Source organism: Megascapheus bottae, chromosome 29 (genome assembly GCF_031878675.1).
Source record: "Megascapheus bottae isolate mThoBot1 chromosome 29, mThoBot2.hap1, whole genome shotgun sequence".
Lineage (NCBI taxonomy): Eukaryota > Metazoa > Chordata > Mammalia > Rodentia > Geomyidae > Megascapheus > Megascapheus bottae.
Window position 1 is genome coordinate 10,111,454 of NC_143537.1, and position 14,658 is coordinate 10,126,111.

A 14,658-nucleotide genomic window follows, 5' to 3' on the forward strand; every position below is an offset into this window, starting at 1 on the left:
CAGAAGCACACCCACAACGTTGTACTCTGCCATCCACTCAAGTCCCAGGCCTCACCCCCCGCGCTGGAAATCACAAGTGGTGCGCAAATGAGGAATTTCCACTTGGAATCAGAAGCCCCAAGATGCCCAGTTTCAAAGACAGCCATTCCCTTGGCCCCAAAGCTCACTTACTCCTTCACTTTCTCATCTTCCTCACAGTTCGGCCGGAGTGATTTGTACCTGATGAGGGAAAGGAGGAAGTCACTCTATGCTTCTTTTTTTCAGAACTAAGAGGACACCTATGGGGTTGGCTAAGTCACAGCTGAGAATACAAAACAAGAAGGCATATGAGATATATCTATGCCTTCTCTGAAAAACTGAAGAGGTTGCAATAATGTGTCCAATATAAATGCTCTGCCTGGTGACAGTGGCTCATGCCTGTAATCCTAGCTATTTGGGAGGTTGAGCTCTGAGGAACAGAGTTCAACACTAGCGTTGAAGGAAATTTCCAAGCGACTGTTATCTTTAGTAACCAGCAAGCTGCCAAAAATGGAGGTGTAGCTCACGTAATGGAGTGCTGACTTTGACCACCAAACTCAGGGAAAAAATTCAGGTTCTCAATTCAAGGCACTGGATCAGCATCCCCCCACAATAAATCAAAAAATGTAAAACTTTAGAAAATGCTTCCTCTACCTGTAAATGAGTAAGCCAAATATATTCCTGATATTTAATTTAATTTCCAAATCTCAGCCAGGATAGACTGAGTACCCCTGAGCTTGAAGAAGGAACACTCACTTTCTAAACAAAATAGCCAGCACTTGCTCCATTGTCCCACAGAGTCTATAATTGTGTAGAAAGTTTCGAAGAAAGAAAAGATCGCCTTTCTGGTGTGCAGGGACCAGGTTCATCACCAGCATCTCCAGCAGGCCTGCCTCCGGGCTCCACACGTTACAGGGCACGTTCACAGTCCCACCTGAGTCACTGTCTCTCTAAGGGTGTAATGACAATTATCTTTTAAAAGTGGAAATGGGAGCATATTTCAAACTGAGTAACTGTGACAGAGTAGATTGAAAACCACACAGAAAATATTCTATCATTATTGGCACTGAAAATCACACCAGAAGAAGGTTTCTTGACTATACCTCGCCTGAGTTGCCTTGTGTTTCCATTGATTTCTTGGTGGAAAATATACTGAGGTGTTGAACTGGTGGCCAGGCACGGCTCCAACCTCTCCAGGCTTGAAAGAGACACCCATACCCTGATTTCCTGAGACCCGAGTCGTCTCCCGACATTCTCCCACAGCACGAGAACATCCTTCTCCTTCCAGAGTCACAGGCCAAGTGAGCAGGCTTGACCAGACTGTCAGTTATACTTCCTGGCTACCAGGGTTCCGTGTTCCATTCCATTGTGAAGGAGGTAGGGTCACTGCTCAGGGCCCAATGACCTAAACTGCTTCTCACATAAGACCTACCTGAAGATAAATCCCCCTTCCCACTGCACAATGTGTACACATAGACAAAGTAGACAAAGTAAAAATCACACCTTATCTTTTGAATCCTGAATTCCTGCCCTGGGCCTAGGTACTGTCAAGGACTCTGTTTCTAGGAGCCATTCCTAGGTCAGATCAATACCTTCCTTATCATTCCTCTCATGCTGCACAAATCATTTTGTCTGTCTTACATTGTCATGGACTTTCTGTACTCTTTGCTGACATTAGAACGGAAGAGACTGTTAAGTTTTTATAACCTACTTCTTAGGTTTCCCTTGATGCCCCTTTGTGGTATCATCTAGATAATGGAAAATAAAGTATTTGATACTGTGTTATGTGTTCTCCTATGTACACAGGACCATATGATACTAGAAATATCATGCCTCTGGCCCTGTGTAGGAAAATATAGCTTGTGAGATCCCATTTTCTGGAGAAAATGCTGGGCATGGTGGGGTGGTCTGTTGGCTACACCAGAAATAAAACTGGCAGGAGAACAGTAAAGGCTTTTCTGGGTAAGAAGGGAGACCCTATCTCAAAGCCAGGAATAGATCCAGTGGTTGAGCATTTGCTTTGCAAATGGGAAACCTTGAATTTATACCCCAAGATGGATTGAACACCCGGCTACATATACACACTGGGTACTGGAGCCTCATCCCTCTGATCCAAGTTACTCAGTAGGCTAAGATTTTGGGGTCAGAGTTTTGAGCCAGACGAAGTAGAAAAGTTCATGAGACTCTTTACTCCAATTATTTACACAAAGTAAAAATTAGATCTTTGATGAAAGTTGTAGAGAAATCACCTTCAGGAAAAACATTTAGAGAATATGTGCCATATATATATATATACATATATATATACACACACACACACATATACATATATATATACACACATATATACACATATATATATAATATATATATATATGAAAACATGGTTATAAAATTAAACTAGGCCCAGGAGCAGAGGCTCATGTCTACAATCCTACCTACAGAAGTGGCTAAAGTCTGAGGATCATGGTTCAAAGCTAGCCCTGGTACTAAAATCCGTGAGACCCTTATCTCCAATTAACTACTAGAAAACAGAAGGTGAACTATGGCTCAAAGGGTAGGTAGGTAGCCTTGCACTGAAGAGCTCAGAGACAAGTTTCATGATACACACACACAAAAGTAAAATATTATCTGCCAAAGGCATGGAAAGTTCACATCATAGGTCTGTAAGTTGCTCTAGGCAAGCTAGTGTTTAGTAAATAAAATACTGGATTTGTTCTACACTGTCCACTACTATGTCACTATGGACTTTATAAACAGTGTTTACTTAGGATGCTCAAGCTATCAGAAATATTTTTTAGGTATAGTCTTTAATTCTAGTAATTAGAGGCAGTGTAGACTATTGGGTCTGGGGAGGCAATATTATATACCGGAACATTCTTAAAAAATCTAGTAACTATAATTATGATAATAAAATTCATTTTCATTTTCTGTGATTTCCACTTTCCATTTATGTTTTGAGCTCTTTTCTGCTGGCACTTAGGTTAAGATACACAGCTATTGGCCGGGAGTTTGGCCTAGTGGTAGAGTGCTTGTCTAGCACTCACGAAGACCCGGGTTCAATTCCTCGGTACCACATACATAGAAAAAAGCTGGAAGTGGTGCTGAAGCTCAAGTGGTAGAGCTCTGGCCTTGAGAAAGTCCAAGGGCAGGGTTCATGCCCTGAGCTCAAGCCCAGGACTGGCAAAAAAAAAAAAAAAAAAAAGAAAGATACACAGCTATCCTGTAACTCAGTAAATGCATTTCCTTTATATATGTACTGAAAAACTTTTTTTATCCTTATACATTTTTATACTTGTTTTTTCTATTAAAGTCTCAGACATAGGCACACACATTAACCTACACTAATGACTGTGAATTATCTCTCTTCTACTTGACATCTTTGCCCTTGAAAAATCTGGAGAAGTTACATTCGTGAGAGGTGGAACTGTCACCTCTCATAATGATACTTCTTCTGAAGTACTCTCTGAAGGACCTTATGAGTCTTTAAGCATTTAATTTTAGGATAATAAAATAAACGGGAAATAGTACAATCTCAGATAATGGCTAGTCGCTGTTTCTGAGTGGTGTGTATGCAACTGGACATGCTGCCATACACTTGACAGGCATCACTGTCAAGTGATCCCTCTTTCAGAGTACACATGGAAATAATGCATTGTGCTGCAGAGCCATAGTAACACAAACAGGTTGGTATTGGAACAAAAACAGACCCCAAGGTCAATGGGACAGATTAGAAGACCCAGAAATAAAACTTACACCTGTCTGAAATTCCACAAATGAACAAAAGATACTGAAAAGGACTCTTCAGCTATTGGTGCTGTAATCCTAGCAACTCAGGAATCTGAGGTCTCATGATCAAGGTTCAAAGATAGTCTGGGCAAGACATTCCATGAGACTATTATCTCTAATAAACCACCAGTAAACTGATAATGGCACTGTGACTTAGAGCAACCAGGCTCTAAGTCATTTGGTCTTTTCACATTTGTATTAGTAGAACTGGCACAAGTTTTCTATTTCAAATGGCCCATGGTAGATAGCTAGGCAAGCCTGTAATTTCATCACTTAGGAAGCTGAAGGCAAAGCAGGGTAAGTTCAAGCACATACTGGTTATTAAGTAAAATACCATCTCAGAATACCAGAAAGGTAAACAGCTCCTGACAATATCACACTTGGCACTTACTTTCCAACTTCTGTGTCTACAAAGAGAAGCCTGGGACTCTCCATGGACAAACAGCAGGCCCAACAAAACGTAACCAAACAACTGGATACCAGCTGTGTTTGTTGATTGCTGGGCCAATAGAATATCACCAAAAGCTGCTCTTTAATAGCTGGGTGTCTGCCCTTCCTCTTCTTTTCAGAAAGGGAGATTTCAAAATCATCACTCCTAGAATTTAAAAGAAATTTAGTGAGCACTTGAGACACTGTCAGCTAATACATGAAGTCCCTAGCAAGTGACACTTGGTACTTGAAGTTACTAATGGTTCATAATACACCATTTGAGAACTAGGAGTTATTAAGTTTGTTTAATTAGAATGTCTACATCATTTTCTCATTGAAGCATTGAGAGCTAAGGTGGCAACACAATTATGCTATTCCTAAATTGGAAATGCAAAGGGTAAGATTCCTATTCCCATTTGGCCATAAATCTACCAAAGTGTATGGCAATCTACATGTTTTGATAGAAATGTACTTCCTAGTTCACACATCAGAAGCATGGGGTTGGAAGCACTGCACAGATAATAAAGCAACAGCCATCAGATAACCTAGTTAGAGTCCCAGTATAAGGATGGTGGGGGGGAAAAAGGGGAACCACAAGTTTAGCTTCTTAAAACATACATGTAAGCATACAATAGCCAATGAATTAATTCAGTAGATTCAAAATAGGATCCTATAATTTCTCAAACTTTCCAGCTTATTCTAGCATGCAACCGGAACTAGTAGCTGTAAGTTTAGAGGTTGTACTTCTGGGGATTCTCAGCTACTTATCTCAAGGTAAGGATGCATCTTGTGGTTGGAACAGACCACAGTGGTCAGATCGAATTTCACATTCAGCTTAGCTCCAGCTGGAAGGGCAGAGACCAGCTCCAAATGATAGTATATCCAAACTGTAGACCAGGCCAGTCGGCAACAAGGATGGATCCGTTGGATGATGGATGGATGGATGGATGGATGGATAAACACACACATAGTTACTGAAGGCCTGGTCCAGACCCATGATATGCCGTATATATTGGGTGATCCAATACCAACATCCTTTGTCACCTTCTCACAAGCAAGAGCGGAGGCTCAAGATCTGAGTCTCAGCTGGGAAAATTTTAAGTTTGATTTCAATTAGAATACAAAACCTTGAACTTGCTGGAATTTGGACTCTGTTGGAAATGAGCCCATGTGTTCTGGAATAGGGACCATTGAGCTTCCCTTACAAAGCTAGACACTAAATGTCGTAGAGTGACCGCACAGCGTGGTCACAACTATTTGGTGGCAAAGCAACAGTAGATAGGATGTAATAACATGGCTTTGTCCGTGTTTCAATAAAACTTAATTTGTAAACATGTCAATTTGCAAGGCTTCCCAGTTTGCCAACCATTCTTCTAGGGGGCGGTGTTTCATGCCTGGAAATTCTAACTACTTAGGAAGGGGAGATCAGAGGATTAAGGTTAAAGTCTTTCCAGTCAGGAAAGTTGGTGATACACTTGGCCCAGGCAGAGTCCAAGCCCCATGACTCGTTGAAAAAGAAGAAGAAGAAGGAGGAGGAGGAGGAGGAGGAGGAGGAGGAGGAAGAGAAGGAGAAGGAGAAGGAGAAGGAGAAGGAGAAGGAGAAGGAGAAGAAGAAGAAGAAGAAGAAGAAGAAGAAGAAGAAGAAGGAGAAGGAGAAGGAGAAGGAGAAGGAGAAGGAGAAGGAGAAGGAGAAGGAGAAGGAGAAGGAGAAGGAGAAGGAGAAGAAGAAGAAGAGGAAGAAGAAGAAGAGGAAGAAATCTTTCAGGGATCTGAAAGATCCCCCGTCTTCAAGTTCCTTCTTTTCTGAGATCAAGAATGTCATTACTGGGGTCCAGTTACAACTTGTCCCTTTGGTTAAAATTTCCAATACGCAATGCAGAACATATACTCAATCACTAGAGAATGGAAACAGGTTTAGCTTGGGCATTCTTGGTCATTGAAAGACAGTGCTCCATAATCCCATTTCAACTCAACTAGTCGGAGGTGTGTGGATCTTAGGACTGGAGGCATAATCCAATTCTAAGTAGAAGGTGAGGCAGGAGAGGCTGAGCTAAAAGAAGCTGGAATGGAAGAGAAAACTGACCATTTGGCAGCTACTTCTGAGGAAGAAGCATGGTTTCCTCCTGATATCAAGAGGGATACTTGAGCTTCTTCCTCCTGGAGTTTGGGCCTGAATTTGGAAGGTGAGTCTTTCATAACTTGGAAAATGCAGGGAAGGAGGGAGGGAGGAAGGGAGGGAGGAAAGAGGCCAGAAAGCCTGAGTTGAGCTGTGGTCCCAAGTGTGAAGAATGCTAACGTTGATAGAAAAAAAAGCAATGCAAAGCAAAAGACCTCAGGAAGAGTGTCTATCTATAACAACAAACTAGAGGACCTAAAAAAATGAAACACAAAACAAATAAAAAGGAATGAGAAGATAGGAAGATATCAAAGAGAGAACACAAACTTTGGAAAATATGGTTTATGCCTGTGTCCTACTTGAGCAGGCACTGGTATCAGAGGATCGTGGTTTGAAGTTAGCCTAGGATGGAAAGCCCCTGAAAGTTGTTTTAGTGTGTGCCTGCCAGCGATGGGCTTAAAAGTTGGGTGTTTGTTCAGGAGCAGGGCCCTAGTATTTTCGACCTCTTGGTGGTTGACTGGAGATAATTCTCATGACTCTCCTGGCCAGGGTGGCTTAGAACCTTGATCTTCAGATTTTTAAGGCTCTGGGTAGGGCTCTTGTGTTCCCATGGCACTCTTATCTCCCTTGAATTTAAAAGAAAAAAATGTGAAAATTCAAGTTTTGCGCTTAATTCTACTCCATGCTAGCTTTAAGAAAAAAAAAATTAAAGTAAGCAACTCATGAACCGTGACCAAGCCCAGAGTTCAAAACCTTGCACAAGAACCAGACTCAAAGCCAGTGGATGACCCGTGGCCTGTGTGATAGAGCTTCCAAATGTTAAGAATTTTTTTTCTTTTTAAAGAAAGCAGAAGAGAGGAGTTAATTAACGAAATTTAATTCATGGCTCACACCTATAATCCTACCTGCTAAAATTGCTGAAATCTAAGGTTTGAGGATCACAGTTGTAAGACAGCCTGGGAAGAAAAGTCCATGAGACCTGTTTTAGTGAGTGGTACCTGCGGGCTTGAACTTGCTGTGTTTTGTTCATGACTAGAACTCTACTTCTTCCTGTGTCTTGGTGGTTAATTGAAGAAAAGATTCTCATGGACTTTCCTGCCCAGGTTGTCTTCCAACTGTGATCCTCAGATGTCAAGCCTTTGTGTAGTAGTGCCTTTCTGTTCCCAAGGAACTGTTATTTCCTGTGCTCCATGAAAATAATAAAAAAGCAGAAGCTGAGCTGTGGCTTAAGTAGTAGAGCCAGGGATCCCTAAATTTAAAAAAATAATAGTGAATCCAGATTAGGCTTTGATTATAGTACCTGCTGCTTTGAAGAAAAAAAAAAGTCTTGGACAGTGATCAGGCTCTGAAATCTAGCCCTAGCACAGGAACGAAAAAGAAAAAGAGCCTTTTTGGACACCAGTGGCTCATGCCTGTAATCGTAGTTAGTGGCCTCTTAGTGGTAACTGGAGATAAGAATGTCATGCACTTTCCTGCCTAGGCTAGCTTTGAAGTGCAGTTTTCAGATTTGAGGATACTATGTAGTGCTCTTGGTTTGTCATGGGACTCTTCTAGTAACAACCATAAAAGATAGAAATTGAGTTGTGGCTCAAGTAGTTGAGCATGCTAGCCTTGAATTAAAATAATAATAATAGAAAATAATTATAAATAATAACTTAGGAAAAATCAACTGTGAGAATTACCAGGCCTTGAGTTCAAGCCCTAAGTACAAGCACTCAAATTAAAATATAGTAATAATTAGAAGTTGAATTTTTGCCTCTTACTGTACATCTTGCTTTGTTTGACAGAAAAAAAATACTCATGGACAGTGATTGGGCCCAAAATTCAAATCCTCAGATTTTTTGATACTACGTAGTAACATTGGCTACCATGGAACTCTTCTATTAACCACCAGAAAAAGGAAGAAAAGAAGGAAGGAAGGAAGGAAAGAAGGAAAAAAAGACAGAAAGGAAAGAAAGGATAGAAAAGAAAAAGGAGGCCAGGAATGTCGTCTAGTGGTAGAGCGCTTGCCTAGCATGCAACAAGCCCCGAGTTTGATTCCCCGGTATCACTTTCACAGAAAAGGCAGAAGTGGTGCTCTGGCTCAAATGCCAGAGCAGTAACCAAAGACAGTGTAACTTTCCAAGAGTGCAAGCACCAGGACTGGCAAATTTTTTTAAATAAAAAAATAAAAGGAAGAGAAAAAGAGAAAAGCAGAAGGATTCAATCGTAGAACCTGAAAACCTTGAAATTAAAAATAACCATAATCGGAAAATCATCTGGAAGAGCCACCAGGACTTGAGTCCAAGACATAAGTACAAGCAACTCTCCCCCAAAAGAAGATCGAGAAGTTGAGTTTTACCTCTAATTGTACATCCAAGCAGCTTGTTTGTAAGGGGTTAAAAAAAAAAGAAAGAAAGCAACAACTTCTGGATTCTGCCTAGGCCCAGAGTTCAAGCCATGGCCAAGAATCAATCAATCAATAAATAAATAACAAAAAATACCCAGGGGACACCAAGGTCTCACACCTGTAGTCTTGGCTAATCAGTGGCTTCAATCTGAGGGTCCTGGCTCAAAGCCAGCCTCTACAGAAAATTTCCTGCCAGACATTTACTTCCAATTAATCACTCAAATCCTAGAATTGCACTGTCTTGCAAAGTCATGGAGTGTTAGTTTTGAGCAAATAGCTTAGGGACAGCGCCCAGGCAATAAGTTCAAACTACAAAATGCAGCCAAAAGTAAGTAAGTAAGTAAGTAAATAAATAAATGCTTCTGTTCAGAAATCCATCTCGATGCGAGTTTCCTGGTGGAAAAAAAGAAATGAGTTCATGCTGAGCATAACTGTGGTAAAGAAAAACCTCTGATCATCTGTTTTTCCCCCAAAGCAGCTATGTCATTTTGTTGGTGGTTGGTGTGTGGTCATAAACAATAGGTCAAGGTGCCTGTGATTGAGTATACTTGGAAAGCTTGTGGATACATTTTTTGAGGGTCCGTTTCACTATAAAATCTATATCCACAGGCAATACCAGTGTAAAGTTTTACAAAGTAATCTGTTATCAATGTATTCCATGCACAATTCTTCCTTATAATGCTTACTACAGCTAAATCAGAAGCTTAGATAAATATGCATGTATCTTAAATTGTTAAAATAGAAAATTCTCTAGGCGTTTTATTCATTGATAAGGCAAACTTGAAGCCAAGCATGGATGCATTGTTGCTGCTCTGAGCTTTAGGTTTTAATATCATTCCATCACAAGTTTCCTAGTTATTATGTCGGGGGTAGTGCTTCTAAATCACTGTCTGTCACAGTGATGGCATGCCAGTGATGATTTTTGAGTTGGGCCCAGTGGTCACTTAACACAGGGTTCTCGCTTAGCAGCATATATTTTTATTCATTAACATTCATTAAGAATTATCAGTTGTAGACATAATAAAATGTTAATTTTAAATAAGCAGAAATGTATTCCACATTGTAACAGAGTGTGTGCATAGTTGAAACAATAAAAATATTTTTCAAAAACATAAATCAGTGATATTTGTGATCATGAATTTTTCCAACAATTTTTGAAGCTGTGTGAAGATTATATTAAAGAGCCAACAGTTTGGCCTAGGTGTACAGTGCTTGCCTAGCATGCACAAAAGCCTGGGTTCAATTCTTCAGTATCAGGTACATAGAAAAAGCTGGAAGTGGTGCTATCTCTCAAGTGATAGTGCTCTATCCTCGAGAAAGCCTAAGGACAGTGCTCAAGCCTGAGTTCAAGACCTGGACTGGCAAAGAAATTATTTCAAGTAAATGGCAGCTACAAAACAATTCATTTTCCTCGCCTAAATAATGAATTTATATTTACAAATGAGAAAAACTCGGTGATGTTTTTTCACTATGCTGAGGAAGTGTTACTTTAACATTTTAAAAGAAGTCATTAAAATGTTATTTGTAAATTTATAGTTGGTCATGTGTGTTTACCATTTTATGATAAACTATTTTGTCAATAGTGTTCATGACTGAAGGGTTGTAACTGGACATTTCTCTCTTTTTAGTTGTAGCCATTGACTATAGAGCCTTAGATTTACTATACAAGTGTTCTACTGCTTGATCCATTCCCTAGTCTTTGCTTTCACTTTGTTTTTCACATAGTTTCTCTCACTTTCCCTGGGCTAGACTGATGTCCCTGTCCTTCTCTCTCTTTGTTCTGAATAGCTAAGATGACTGGAGGACATCAGCATGGTTAACCAAACACTACGTGCAAAGGCCATTCTGTTGCTTGTGTCCCAGTCCTATTTATGGCTTTTTAGGTGGTTAGAGTAAAAGGCTCACCAATTTTCTTCCTCTATCTGGCTTTGATCTGTGATCTTCACCTTTCTGAGTAGCATGGATTACAGGTCTGAGGCACTGGTGCCCAGCTACCAAAGTGTTGCTTTCATGGTTCCTAGGTTTGTTACAATTTTCCTCCACTCCTGACATTAATACAATACTGGCACAACTATGAAGTGGTGGAACATGCTTTCATTTTGACGAAGGCAGGAGTAGGAAATTATGGACCAATAGGTCATATAAGATACGCCACATCATTTGATACAACGCAGACCTGTAGGTTTATTGCCAGCTGCTTGTGTCCCATTTGTACGGATCATTTTCCATGGCCCATGAATGATGTTGCAATTATCTAAATGACCCTTGGCAGAAAAAAATGTTTCCTCATCCTGTTCTAAAAACAAAATGAAACAAAAAGAATGTTTCTTATACATCCAACAATTCCTCTAATTAGAGATCAATCTGTCCTAGTGCATGGAAGTTTCCTTAGTAGAAGAGCTGTTACTTTTCCTAATTACAAACTTAAGCAAAGCTGTAGTACTCTATAGAAAATTTTGAAGATGATGAGTTACTAGGTGCGAGTGGCTCACATCTATAATTCTAGATACTTAGAAGGATGAGATCTGAATATTGCAGTTTGAAGCCATCCTGGACAGAAAAGTCCTTGAGATTCTTATCTCCAATCAATCATCATGAAAAATATGAAAGTGGAAACATGGTGCTTGGGGCTCAGACATGTAATGTTAGCTACTGAGAAGTTGAGATATGAGAATCCTAACTCAAACCCAGCCCAGGCACGAAAGTCCATGAGACTCTTTATCTCCAGTGAACCATCAAAAAACTGGAAGAGGCCCTGTGGCTCAAGTGGTAGAGCACTAGGCTTGAGCAGAAAAGCTCAAGGGTAGAGCCTAGGCCAGGGGTTCAAATCCCACTACTGATCAAAACAACAACCACAAAAACCTGACAGGAAAGCTGTACCTCCAATATTAGAGTGCCAGCCTTGAAGTTCAGGAACAGTGTCCAGGCCCTGAATTCAAGTCCAGTTCTAGCAGACACAGCACATACACATGGACACACACACACCCTCATAAATGTGAAACCACATTGGTAAGAGACGAACCTCACTGCCATATCCGTTTCTTAATCTAGATGGAATGAATACATGGAACTAGAAATAAAAGTGTGTCAACTGACAACTCCAGGCGATAATGTTATTGTAAATCTAAGCAGAGATGGGGAAAATATTTTTTTTTCTGCCAAAGGACAATTGAATAGTTATAACCTCATTCTCCCAACTGGGAGCTTTGAAAAAATTCCCGGATTTGTTGAATTTCCAGTTGTCTTTGTGGGGTTAAAGAAATGATTTTGAGGGTGTCGTATGTCCCTGAGCCAGACATTCCTACCCCTGGCAGAAAGTGAGAAACAAGTGAACAAGGAAGGTACTGCATTTTGGAAAGGACCTGGATATCATAAAGCACCTAGATTTTGAATGCCTATATGTATCTGTGAGAAATATTAGTAGTAATTGCAAATGAAAAATACTCTTAAACAAAAAGGAATTGGTAATGTAGATGGCATAGTACCTACCCAATGGTTGCTAAATCTTCATGATGAGGTAAACAAGTAGGCAGAAAATTCTCCTATGCTCGCTAAAGAGATGCTGGCTCTTATTTCTGTTAAGCCAATAACAAAACCACTTTCATTTCATTCCCAGATACTATGAAATTCTTCACTCAAGGACATCAGTATAATGTTATTGTATGTTTCAAAACAAATCTATATTTATTTTTCATTTGTCAATGCTGAATTTAAAAATTTTTAACCTGTACCATAAATGCCTAACACTCGTGATACTATAAATGCTTAACCTAATAGAAGCCAAATAGTAATGTTCCGACTACGTGAGACCAAAGATTAATCTCTTGGCCTCTCCCTCTCCCTTCCCCACCCCCTCTCATGGTTAAAAGGTAAAGACAGAACTGTTTCTTAACCTCTTCTTTCCTACGCCAAATATACCTTGCCTACTTTGAGATGTCCCTATGCAAATTCCTGGGGCCAAGTTTTTACTTCATTTTTCAATAATAATCCTAATGTTTGTTTTTTTAAGCTCCAAGTGGTTATGATTGATATCACTAAGAAAGGATACGTTGCTTGCAGGCTTCAATGCCACAGTAATGAGATCCATTCTATAACCTGGTATCCCCTAACTGGTGAAGACTGCTTCTCCATAAAGTGAGAGAAATATTCAGGTAGAGATGAAGGGCTATCATTCTCTAGACCTAAAAACAAAATGTGTAGGATTGTGTCACCTGAATCACATTTAAATCTTCATGTTTCATAGATTATAGAGATTAGCTAACTTTTTGGAATCCTTGCAAACTAGCATTTCCTTTATAAGTTCAGATTCAATGCAAATTAGAAACAAAAGTAGCATCTCTCCCATAAAATAACCCAAAATTCCCAATGGGGAAATTAGGGTAGAAAGTCCAGATACAAAGAAGTGCTACTTTGCCACTGAAAACAAAGATCAGACCATTTAAATCTGGAGTTGTTCTCCAGGGCACAATGGTGCCAATTTTCATTTGTGATAGAATCTATATCTTGTGCCAACAATATATAACATTGGTTCTTTACTTGCCTGTCAGGAAAGTTCCTGCCACGGTTTAACCTAGGTTAGACCTGTATCCTGAGCATCGGGCTTTTTAAAAAATATATTTTTATTGTAATTAATAGAAGGGTTACATTATATTCGCCAGATAGAAGGTGCATTACTTCACAAACATTGCTACCCTTTCTCATGTTTTGTCCCCATTTCCTTCCCCCATTCCCTTTCCTATTTCAAATAAACAAATGAACACATATATAATATATCAGATAAAAAAGGAAGATACTGTAACAATATGAGATTACCAAGGGCATCTGGATTTTGTGTTAGTTTCTGATCCTTTCCAGGAGAAGGCAAGGACCCCGTCCCCTCCTTTTTCAGCATTGAGAGCCTGATATGTATGATTGACAAGAATATTGAAATTTATCAAAGCTTTATTCAGACTTGGAAAAGATGTCTAAAGTTAGAGCTGCTTGTTTACAGATAGAGTATACATTCAGCAGGGAGTTGCCTGTAAGTGCCCAATATTCAAATTAAGCCAAGAGGCTGGTGGTATGGCTCAATCAGTGGAGTGCTTCCAGTGAACGCAAGTGTCAGCTGTCCTAGATAATCTTCTAAAGAATTGCGTCATGCGGAAGATTCAGTTTCCCACATGTCAGTGTGTCATTTTGACTATTTGAAAATCTTTAAGGCTCAGAAAAGAATTGAAGCTCTCAGTTTAACCATCCTGCTGCCATTTTCATTTTTCTGAAAGGGATGATTACAGTTGCCTGTAATCCTAGCTGCTTAGAAGCCTGAGATGTGAGGATCATGATTCCGGGCCAGTTAAGGTAGGAAAGTCCATGAGACTTATCTCCAATGAAACTGTGATAAAGGTACACTCAAAGAATTGGTAAAGATAAATCTTGTAGTAAATACTGGAGAAAATATTTAGTACAGAAAGTGAGGACCAAATTATAATTTCGTGAGATATTGGAGCATATTTATTTCCAAAGAGGTCCAGTGAATTTGGTGTCATGGAATTTAGAAACTAGATATTAATCCTCCCTTTTTCCAGCATTCAGTGGTATTTCCACTCTAGTCTACAAGTGGTTCAATTGCTCAATACCATCATTAAGGGAACAAGTTAAGGGAGAAAACAAATCCCTGATTCCAAATCCCAGCCTTAGCATACACAAAAAAGAACAATGGAGGCCAGGAGTTTGTCCTAGTGGTAGAGTGCTTGCCTAGCATGCATGAAGACCTGTGTTCGATTCCTCAGTACCACATACATAGAAAAAAGCTGGAAGTGGTCCTGTGGCTCAAGTGGTAGAGCTCTAGCCTTGAGAAAGCTCAAGGACAGTGCTCAGGACTTGAGTTCAAGGCTCAGGACTCGCAAAAAAAGAGAACAATGTAATTATGTGTAATGAC

At 39.8% G+C, this 14,658-nt stretch overlaps 1 protein-coding gene across 4 annotated transcripts in view; it reads right to left on the reverse strand.

The window, feature by feature from the left end:
* LOC150044704 (ral guanine nucleotide dissociation stimulator-like) overlaps positions 1-14,658 on the reverse strand; it is a 66,152-nt gene that overhangs the window by 1,362 nt on the left and 50,132 nt on the right. Inside the window, exons 2-5 of one of the 4 annotated variants that reach the window (XR_016533063.1) lie at positions 12,790-12,922; positions 12,231-12,303; positions 4,199-5,123; positions 881-968 (exon numbers count right to left, since the gene is read on the reverse strand). Coding sequence is in view for 3 of the 4 variants with exons in the window: in XM_090320998.1 (XP_090177124.1) it covers positions 172-219; positions 775-968; positions 1,122-1,292 (413 nt within the window). In the remaining variant the exon portion in view is untranslated. Of the gene's footprint in view, positions 1-171; positions 220-774; positions 969-1,121; positions 1,645-4,198; positions 5,124-12,230; positions 12,304-12,789; positions 12,923-14,658 lie in introns of those variants that run through there. The other 3 variants (XM_090320998.1, XM_090321000.1, XM_090320999.1) reach the window with 3 other exon arrangements.